Consider the following 10,629-nt stretch of genomic DNA (forward strand, 5'->3'; position numbering starts at 1 on the left):
GTACAGTGTGCAGCGGGGAAAGCTGGTCATCCGGTGGGTGTTCCTTGGGACTGTTCATGTTTCCCTGAATTCTGCCTTCTGTTTCCAGAAATGTCTAGAGAGCAAGAGTCTGTTAATCCCAAATAGGCACCTGCTAAGGTGGGGTGTGGCAATGGCTGAGGCAAGGTGTGGTGTTGGGCATAGGCCCGGGTATTGGTTGCTTAAATCAAAGAAGGGGACTGGTAAAAAGTGATCTTTTTAAAAAAAGTTTTTGTTATGCTGCCCACTGCAGGAGAGGTTGTAGTGAAATTGATGAAGTTACGTGATGCTTTTGTAACTTAGGATAGCTTTTTACAAAGAAAATATAGCACAAGCTGTATGATGTTTGGACCCTTGGACCTAGTAATTCACCTGAAGAACCTGTGCTGGGAGAATGACCCCCCCCAATAAAAATACACCTACAGAATGGTGTGTTGGCACCGTTTTATAAATTTAGGGAGTATGGGAATAACCTAAAGGTCCGATGGACTGAAATGGTACATTTCACTGCAGAGCAACATGGGAAATTGGTTGTGATTCACTACTTTATATATATATATATATATATAACAAAATGTATGTACCGTGATTATGACCTCCAAAAATCAGTCGTGTGTATAGACGACAGTCTTGGAAAACATGAATTTGGTTTGTTTATTGGGGCGCTGGGCATTGGGGTGCAGGTTCTTCAGGTCAGGGGCTTTTGAACTTGAGCCCTCGGATCTTTTCTAGAACTCCATTCAAGCCTGAGCTCAGCTGCTCTGGCTGCAGTGAGCTGAGGGGGCGACGGTGGTTACTGGTGCCCCCCTCTCTCCCTTGTCTCCCACCACGAGCTCTGAGCAGCCACTGGAACCGCCACCTGGCAGCTTTGTGGTCCTTGCTCCCAGGAAAGCAGCTTCCTGGCGCGTTCTCTCTGCATCTGCTGTCACGCTCTTGACCTGGGGCTGAAGTCTGTTCCTGCCGTCCCCTCCCCTCCTCAGACAAGTGACAAGGACCAGCTTGGTGACAGTCCATCTGCTTGTTTTCCTGTGTTAAAGGGCCTGCGAAGGGAGATGTGGACACTCCCTTTGAAGAGGTCCTGGAGAAGGCCAAGGCTGGGGACCCCAAGGCACAGACAGAGGTGAGCACTGCTGTCCGCAGGAGACTCAGGCCGCGGCCTGCAGCATGGTGGGTCTGGGAGAAGCTGCTGCCTGCAAGCTGGGAGCTGGGAGCCGGCCTGACTGTGCCCGCCGTGTGCCGGGCCCCCGTTTGTTGCGTTTCCATGTTCATGGTGTGTTTGTTTCTTCCCTCCGCCCTCTGGGGAGCACGTACGTGTTCACCTCCTCTGTCCAGCTCCCACCTGATCCTGGGCATCACCTCCTCTGATACCATCTCTGCTTCCTGCCTGTTCTCATGCCCCCACCCCCTCTCTCATCGCATCAATGGGAGAGGGATCCTGACATCCACCTGTGGCAGGGAGCAACGGGCGGAGAGGGAGAGGGAGGCCGAGGTTGCCCAGCTGCGGGGAGCAGCTCAGGGCAGGACGTGGGAGCCCGGGCGCTGTGCATGGAGGCCGCTGCAGCATGTGGCGTGACGGGGTCCTGCTTGCAGGTGGGGAAACGCTACCTGCAGCTTGCCGGTGACGGGGATGAAGAGGTCAACAACTGCACTGCCGTCGACTGGCTGACCCTTGCCGCCAAGCAGGGCCGGCGCGAGGCCGTCAAGCTTCTCCGCCGGTGCCTGGCGGACAGAAAAGGTGGGTCAAGAGGCCTGGGGGGATGCATGAGGTATGCCTTGCTGCTTTGCTAAATTAACAACTAAAATAGCAGCAGGAAAACTTGCTGCTGGCAGTGCCGTTGAGCAATGAGTGTGGTTTCTGTTATGCCAGTGGCTTTGCCATTTAGACGTTTTTAGAGTATAACATGTGATATTTAGGGAGTGAAGCCATTTTCATCCTCTTTAACTTGTGGTGGTGTCTACAAGGAGATACCCTCTGGATTCTAATCCAAATTGAGGAGTAGATCCTGGAGCCAAGTTGGAGAACATGACAGGGGCCTGAGGTCAGAGTGGCACTTTCTGAACTGACTTTCCATCCAGTCTGAGCCGAGAAGCTGGGGACCATGGGCCAGTGAAGACCGCTCAGGCTGGCACTCACCACCAGGACGGGTCTGGGTGTTGGGAGGGTCAGTGATGTGTAGCCTGGCCACGTGTGGACACTTACTAGGTTATCCTGCCCAAGGGAAATGGCTCGTTCCTGGTGTCAGGGAAGAGTGTTTCCTGAAGGTTCAAACCTCAGAAGAAAGATGAAAGTGGGTGTCAGAAAGGGGCCTTTTTTCCCTCATATTGTAGAAGTGTTTGTTGTTATCAAAGAAAACTTGAACTATATAGAAAACATAAAGATAGAAATTACCCATCACATTGAAACCCAGAGAGAAGTGCTCTGTAGTTTGGTATTTTTTTTCTTCTGGTTTTGCATTGTAATGTTTTAAAGTAACATTTATTATATAGAATCTACTCTCTCTGGACCTTAGGCTGATGCCTTTGACAACTTGGAATGGTCATATTTTGCTAGCCAAAATTTCTCACCAAGCCAGCTTCCCCGTTCCAGGGCAGGCAGGACAGCCTTGCACTGGCGGATCGAGTCGGTGCGGCCCGCACAGCTCACTGTTGGAGCCAGTGGTTCCCAGACGCCTTGAGGGAGCCAAGGCAGGCCCAAGGACCAGAGGGTGTGTGAGGGAGGGGGCCAGGCCTCGTGCGACCCACAGCCTCCACGTTCTCAAAGTTGAGTGCTTACCGATCATAAACGTGGGCTCTGGTTGAAAGTTTCGGAGACGTTTCAAAGGAGAAAAAGCCCAGTCATCCATCCCTAGTCTCGCCGCCCTCTGGAAGGGCCTTGCTGACATCCAGGTGGCTGGGGAGCAGGGGGAAAGGCAGCTGCTGACCAGCCCATGAAACCTGCTCCCGGTCTCTCCATGGGTGAGTTTTGCCTACCTGGGAAAGGGCCGTCTGTGCAGGGACACAGTTGCTCCTGGCGCCCTAGGAGGGGCGGGTGCTGTGGATGCAGGGATGCCCCGCTCTTGCACCCAGGCCGCTCACTGCAGTGAGACTGACCAGGGTCTGAGACCGGCTCTGCCTCCCTGACTCGGTGGCCTTGGCAATCCAGGCTGCCCCTGTGTGCCTTGGTTTCTCCATCTGTAAGGCGGGGACAGCAGCATCCCACCAGAGGGTCCTTGTGAGGGTGAAATGGGGAGGGGGGAGCAAGCCAGGAAGATGGGGAGTCCATGCCCAGCACCAGGCCACCATGGCCACTTGGTGAGTGTCTGCTGAAAGGCCAGGCCAAGCCGCCCACCGGCCGGGACTTTGGCCAGATGCCCTTTTGGTCAGATGTTCGTTTCAGCCCTGGTGACAAAGGTGCCTGCAAAGCCGCTTGCAGGAATCTCTTCCCAACCCCCTCAAGCGGGGTGGCCAGGGCCAGGGCATCGCTGACAGCTTCTGGGAAGGTGAGGTGAGGGCTCTGATGCCTCCCCTCTTTCAGGCATCACCTCCGAGAACGAGCAGGAGGTGAGGCACCTTTCCTCCGAGACCGACCTGGAGCGGGCCGTGCGCAAGGCGGCCCTCGTCATGTACTGGAAGCTCAACCCCAAGAAGAAGAAGCAGGTGGCCGTGTCGGAGCTGCTGGAGAACGTGGGCCAGGTCAACGAGCACGGTACGCGGCCTTGCCGTGCGGCCTCCTGGGCCTTTGTGTTGGAGTCCTGGGCGCTTCCCCATGGGAGCCGAAGCGGGGGCTCCAGGGACCTTCTTGTGGGGACCTCACAGGTGTCCTGTAAAGCTGGGGAGCGTCCTTCCTGGGCATCCTCCTGTTACCGGGGTCCCCACCCTGAGCCGTGCCCTGAGCCCTGGCTCAGTCCGAGGTCTGGGTGCCCAGCAGGCCCTTCCCCTGGTTCTACCTTGATTTGCTCTGCGCCTTGGGGATTCCTCCCCTCCTGCCCACAGGCAGAGCCACAGGCCTTGTCGTTCCAACGGTGTCCTGCTCTTCCTGAGGGACAGGGAGTACGGGGAGGGTGAGAGGTGCGGGCAGGGACCTAGGTCCCCGAACCCCCAAGAGTCTTTCCAGGGAGGACCTCATCGCCAGCCTCTGCAGTCCTCCCCACCTCCTTCTAACTCGGCTTCCCGCAAAGGGCACGGGCAGCAGCCAGGACGGGTGGGGCAGGAGAATGGGCGTCCCTGACTGAGTGTGGCCTCTCCATTTCCCTGGGTTGGTGGCGCGGGGGACACCTGACTCTTGTGACTTCATTACCTCGAGGAGCCCCTGCCTCCCGCTGTTCAGAAAATGACTCTCTACCCAGGGCTTCGCCCAGCCTTCTCCGGCCCCAAGGGGTAGATGCTGGGGGCTGGAGCTACCTGCCAACCCGTCAGAGAGGACTGCTGGGTGGGCACCTCTGCCCCTTCTCCAGGGATCTCAGGGCAGGACTCCTGTCTGACCTGCCCCTCTGGGACGAGCAGAGGTGGCCGGGTGGCAGCACCCCCAAGAGGCATGCTTGACTGGACAGGCTCGGCTGCCCCGTGTGGAGCCCGGAGACCCTGTGAGGCCTCAGCGCCACCTGCATGTGCTGCCCCCGCCCCCACTGGCCACTTCCACTCGGGGCTCCCATGGCCTCTCTCAGTCACAGTGCCCCTCCTCTCCTGTTGTCACTGTCTGCGCTCTCGTCCAACTCCTGCCCGCCCCGCCCCTGCAGAGGTGCACCTCGGAGCCTGGCGCCGGAGAGCTGGGTGAATGCCTGCCAGGTTGGGGGTGTGGCGGTAGGGGCGGGTGCTTTCCCCTCCAGGGGAGCATCACGCCAAGTGACGACGCTAGCAGCGAAGGTGTATGGGGACAGGCTAGGCTGACCGGAGGGTGTGGTGTGTTCAGTGCCAAGGCTGCGCCCGTACAGGGGATGGGCTGTGCCCTGTGGGGCCTGAGACACCCTTGGGGGCGGAAGCTGAGAGGTGACAGTCCTGAGGGGTGGCCCTTGCACTGCCACCCAGGGCTGCGTGGAGGCACCAGGCCCTGCAGTCCCCGGGGCACACTGGCAGGTTCCTGGGGGGCTGCAGGGAATGGGGCAGTCAGCCTGCCCCGATTCTCAATCCGCTCTGTCCCCTGCAGACGGAGGGGTGCAGCCTGGCCCCGTCCCCAAGTCGCTGCAGAAGCAGAGGCGGGTGCTAGAGCGCTTGGTCAGCAGCGAATGTGAGTATGGCCGCCGGTCCTGCGCTTGCGACACCTCTTGCCGTGCTGTGTCTCCCACCACCCCGAGCGCCGTGTCTGCTCCCTCCTGCCAGTGCAGGGCTGGCCTCCAGGGTCTTGGAGGCGTGATGGATTTTCAGTCCCTTTGGGGCTGTTGATTGGGTGTCAGTGTTCTGGGCTCTGGGATCTGGACCCTGCCCACTGGGAGCATGCACTCTGGAGGGACAGGGAGGGCAGCATGACAGCCCCTGCAGGACAGAGAGCTGCCAGGGGCTGTGAGCACACCGGGTGCCTGAGCCAGCGAGGGTGAGGAGGCAGCTAGCCCTCGGAGGGCACCGGGGGGTGCTCCAGGCCAAGCAGACATCACAGGCAGAGGACTGGGGGCACCCAGCATGGGCTGTGGGGAGGTGGGGGATAGAGGGCAGAACATGGCGGGTGGAGGTAGGGAAGGTGTGCCAGGCACACAGTAGGCCCGGCACACAGTAGGTCCTCAGAGGATGCGCGTTGACTGGCGGGGTTAGGAGGGGGCTGAGCCGCAGGGCGTCAGTGCTGTGAGCAGCCAGGGCCAAGGGAGGGAAAGGGTCACAGGGGCCCTGGCGGTGACGGTGGCTGAGGAGTCAGTGTTGGAGCTGGGCTCAGGCAGCCCCTAGGCTTGCAGAGCCCCTAGGCCGCTTCGGGGGAGGGACAGCACATCACTAAGGTGAGGAGGCCATTGGCAGGCCTGTCTGCCTCTCTCCTCCCGTCGTCCGGGCCCAGGGAGGGGTTTGCCTGGCCCAGCCAGCGTGGCCCTCCTCGCCTGGCCACGCGGGGTGACAGTGCTTGCAGTCTCGCAGACCCCATGTGTTCTCTCCTGTGCTTTAGCCAAGAGCTACATAGCGCTGGACGACTTCGTGGAGATCACCAAAAAGTACGCCAAGGGCGTCATCCCTGCCGACCTGTTCCTGCAGGACGACGACGATGACGAGCTGGCAGGCAAGAGCCCCGAGGACCTGCCCCTGCGCCTGAAGGTGAGCGTGGCTGGAGGCACCCGTGGAGGGCTCTCGGCCCGGGCCGCGACCCCTGCGCCCCCCAGCGCTCCCCCGGGGAGCTGTAGGTGGGGGGCCTCGCCCAACACAGGGGCCTCAGGGACTGTGTAGCTTGTCCCTGCGGAGGCCCGTCCTGCAGGGACGTCACCGTAACTGCGTAAGGACGCGTCCTTGTGAAGGGAGGCCTTTCACCTGCACTCAGGCTCTGAAACCAAGGGCACTGTCGGGGCGGGCAGGTTCAGTGGGTGATGGACAAGCTGAGGCACCTTCTCATCTTTCCCTGCCAAATGCCATCGGGGGACAGGATGCTGTGCCCTGGAGGCCGCCTTTCACTTAGACTTTGTCATTTTGAAAAATTATCCGTTTATGGCACAGAGTGGAGGTCAGTTCCTCGAAGATGCCTTTTCCCTAAAGCAGAGTGCTGTGTTCAGGCGGCCAGGAGGCCCCTGCAGTGGTGCCTGTTTATCTGGATCCGCAGGGGCTCGGGGAGCAAGCCGGGTGTGGTGTGGAGAGAGTCCGACCTGAAGGGGGGAGCGTGGGCTTACACTGTTGGCCAGTGAGCAGCAGTGGCATCAGGGAGCGAGGGAGGCTTAGCGTGCCGACAGCCAGGAGTGGCCGCTCGTGTGCCCCTGGTGTCACAGCTTTTGTTTTCCTGGTCACGTGGTTGTGACTAAGGGTGCAGATGTACAGTGTGGCCACACTGCCCTTCACCAGATTCCCCCCAGTTCAGCCCACGGGCTTGAATTAGTTGTGTCTGTATCTCACTTTGCCGAGAACACCGAGATTTACAGAAGTCTGGCTATCTGGCCCCAGACAGGTCCATCACCACAACTGGCCAGGAGGGCCCCGGCCAGCACAAGGGCCTCTGAGCAGACGAAGCATCACAGAGGTCCTGGCGTTAGTCACGCCAAGAATCCGTCGGGTTCTGTGCATCCCCAGCTGCCTGGGAACGTGTGTGAGCTGCCGTCAGCGTGGGAGAGTGGGCTGTGTGTGTGCAAGCGGGGTCGGGGCTGGTGACAGGAAGTGTGCTGACGTGTCACCCTCCCAGACGCAGCGCGGTGTAAGCACCGTGCTGGGGCCTGGAGATGGAGGCTCAGAAAGCTGCCCTCGGTGGGTGGGGAGGCTGACTTGGAAGCAAGTTCCACAGAGATGCTGCAGCCCAGAGAGGTGGGTGTGAAGGCCACGCTCAGGACCAGCGAGCTGAGTGAGAGTCCCTGAGGGCAGGTAGGGTGTCCAGGGTGAAGGTTCTGAGACACGGGGTTGGGATGGCCCAGGAAGCCAACCAGGGAGGCCATGGCTTTTATTGAAGGTCCACTCGGAAGCAGGCCTGGGCTAAGTGTGTTCACAAATGACATTAGTTTTCTTATTAAAGTGAGCGAGGGAAGGTGGAGCATTTGCTGTGGTTCTTTGCAAAGAGGAGGTGCTCCCCAAATGCCAGTGAGGATCAAAGGTGAAAGGGTAGTGGGAGAAGACCCATGGGCCAGGTGGTCCTGGCCTGGACATCGTAGTTTGCATTGTTCTGGCATAATTACTAATAATGCCTGCTTTCAAAAGCATCCTGGTTTGGACAGCAAGTTATGTTACCCTCCTTACTGGTAACAAGCTCAGTGCTGTAAGATATCTGAAAGTCCTTTTTGGGAAAAAGAGATTTGAAGTATTCCGAAAAGAAATAAGGCTCTTTTTTTTTTTTTTTCTTTCAGTTTTTGACGTTGTCAGAGCACTTTGATTCTTTTACAGTTTGTCTCATTAAAAGCCTTTGGAAAAAGAGAGAATGAATCATAGCAGGCGTCTCCTGGAACTAAAAGCTGTTCCAGCCTTTATTAGCCTCCTGGAGGACAGAGAAGGGACGTGTGCCTGGGGAGTCCTCAGCACCCCAGTGGGAAGTGCCAGATGCCTCTCTGTGAGCTGACGTGACCACCAGGGATGTTCCAGGCTCCGAGCTGCCTCTTCTCAAGCCTTTGGTGACAGATGAAACCTTCGTAAAGATGAATTCAGGAATATTTTAAAGGCATAATGTTTTTGTATTAAATTATTGAGAATCCAGCACATGAACATTCACTCAGGTCCGAGCAGAGTCTAGTTGACCTGCTGAGTGAGCGGTGGGTTCCTTGGTCGGCTTCCCCCATTGTGAAAGGCTGTTTGCTCGGTTTCTCACATTAGCCGAGCGACTGGTGACCACAGCCCTGGCCAGGTTGCCCTTTCCTGTCCTTTCGTGAACTGACTCCCTACTCTTTTTTTTTTTTTGGCTGTGCTGCGCGACATGCAGGTTCTTAGTTCCCCGACCAGGGATCGAACGTGTGCCCCTAATAGCGGAAGCGCAGAGTCCTAACCACTGGACCACCGGGGAAGTCCTACTTATTTTTTAAAATTTCTCTCCTGCTCAAAGAAAAGTTCATTTTAATTTGTTTGGGCTTTCTCTACAGAAAAGGTTTCTAGTCTCACAATTTGGTGGGGCCCCAAGAAGTAGGGCTTGGGTAGAAGCTACAAGGGACAGAATTGGGACCTTAAAAGGAGAGAACTCCTGGTCATGGTGGCCCAGGTGCCTCACTGTGCGGGCAGAGGCTGACACCATTGGACATCAGGTTCTAGAAGCTTTGTGTCTTTTAAAGGTCCTCTCAACCATGTGATTGTGTGGCCTCATGGGCAAAAAAAAAAAAAAAAAGGGGGAATGGTTTTGAGCATTAGGACAGGATTTCAGATTAGTTTTAAGGTCCCAGCTACTTGGGTACCTACAGGCTAGCTCCCCCAAAACTGTCCAGTGCTGGTTGTGCAGCGAGAGAACGGCTGTGGGAACAGCTGCCCTGGAGTGCCTCTCATCTGTCTGGTTAGAAAGGCCTCGTCCACAGGGATTAGCCGAGAGGCCGCCGCTGACGCACTCACGGGCTCTTTCCATCGCTGTTGCGTGCTGTTGCGTTTCAGCTGGTGTGTGTGGCTTTGGGTCGAAGGGGCCCCTCCCAGAGGAAGCCGGAGCAGGTTATTTTTGGAGACACTGGTTTGCTGTCTGGCAAGTGTCAGAAATCCACACCAAGGCTAACCTTACGGCGTCCGACATCCCCTAGTGCCACCTCCAGATGGGGTGAGCGCTGTGTCTGCTTCTGGGAAGCTGGCCTCAGTGAGCTGGGGGAGCCCTTAGTTGGTTTACTGGTTTGTTCATCTTCTTGCCCATTCTAAAACAGAGAGTAAGTGGACCGTCACAAACACGTCAGGAGGAATGCAGCTCTGCGTGCATGCGCGCGTGTGTCTGTAGACATGCATGCACGCACACAGAGTCTTACACACTCCTGTTTCCGCTGTGAGCCCGGGTCACTCTCATCTGGAGGACTCACTCTCCTGGCTGCTCCCGGGCGTCCTGGGCATCCTGAGTTGCCTGCCAGCCGCGGCTCTTGGGCAGATGATGGCCACACCCCAGTATTGTCACTCAGTTGTACACACCCAGGATCCCTGCCCCTCCTTGGCCCTCTGGTGGGTGGGGCAGAGCGAGTCTGTCCCCCAGCGTGTGGGTGGAGGCTGTGCTGCCCACCTCACCTGGGCACTGACAGGGCTTCTGTCATGTAGCCCCTCGGATGGGCTCTGGGCACAGCTGGGCTTTGCTGCCCCCAGGCGTGGGTGACCTCTGCGAGGACCGAGCCCCTGGTGCGGTCCTCCTTGAGGAGGACCGAGTGAGCACCGGCACTGCCCACAGGTACTTTCTTTATTCACCCACTTCGGCTTCCCTCCCGTCTCCCCGGAGCCGTGGTGGGGCTGGAAGCCTCCAGGATTCTGTACAGAGAACCAGGCAGGTATGGGGGCCACCCTGGGTGGCAGAATCGCCCTCGCTTCCCTCACAGCCCCTCATTCGTCTTCTGTTGCGGAAAAGGCCGAGGGTTTCTGCTGCTCTTTGCAGTGAGCACAGCCCGGGGGAGTGGGACCCAAGGCAGGGAGCGGTGCTGCCCTTGAACGTGGCTGTGAGGGTTGTGCGTCTGTTCTGAGCAGTCCTGAGCAGTCGGTGTGCAGGGGTGGGGGGTGCAGGCGGCTGGCGTCAGGCCTCCTGTTGCAGTGAAGACATCGCATCCGCCCCGTCGCAGCTGAACCCTTTCCATTCACATGGCTGCCGAACTCTCCTTCCCGGAGTCCCCGCTCCGCTCCTGGGCCAGTCAGAGCCCAGCATAGGCTGGTAAAGCAGCGGTTCCTCTCCCCCTTGGTGGATGGGTGAGCCGCTGAGGCTCGGTGAAGTCCCCTCCACAGGGGTGGCTGAGACGCAAGCAGCCCAGTGCTCTGTCACCTTTGCAAGTGTGAGGCCCGTGGGGAGGGAAGAGGGGGCCAGGTGGGCTCTGCCAGGCGCCCCAGGTCTCGCAGCGAAGACCAGCCCTCATAAGTCTGGAGACCCTGGTGGAGGGTTGGGAGTCA

At 58.2% G+C, this 10,629-nt stretch overlaps 1 protein-coding gene across 1 annotated transcript in view; it reads left to right on the forward strand.

The window, feature by feature from the left end:
- Nucleotides 1-10,629, forward strand: part of WFS1 (wolframin ER transmembrane glycoprotein) — a 21,044-nt gene that overhangs the window by 8,209 nt on the left and 2,206 nt on the right. Inside the window, exons 2-6 of the mRNA XM_007463821.1 lie at nucleotides 1,056-1,138; nucleotides 1,609-1,753; nucleotides 3,533-3,703; nucleotides 5,141-5,221; nucleotides 6,080-6,225. Coding sequence (XP_007463883.1) covers nucleotides 1,056-1,138; nucleotides 1,609-1,753; nucleotides 3,533-3,703; nucleotides 5,141-5,221; nucleotides 6,080-6,225 — 626 coding nt within the window. The remainder of the gene's footprint in view (nucleotides 1-1,055; nucleotides 1,139-1,608; nucleotides 1,754-3,532; nucleotides 3,704-5,140; nucleotides 5,222-6,079; nucleotides 6,226-10,629) is intronic.

This window comes from Lipotes vexillifer, unplaced genomic scaffold (assembly GCF_000442215.2).
Source record: "Lipotes vexillifer unplaced genomic scaffold, Lipotes_vexillifer_v1.1 scaffold49, whole genome shotgun sequence".
Taxonomy (NCBI): domain Eukaryota; kingdom Metazoa; phylum Chordata; class Mammalia; order Artiodactyla; family Lipotidae; genus Lipotes; species Lipotes vexillifer.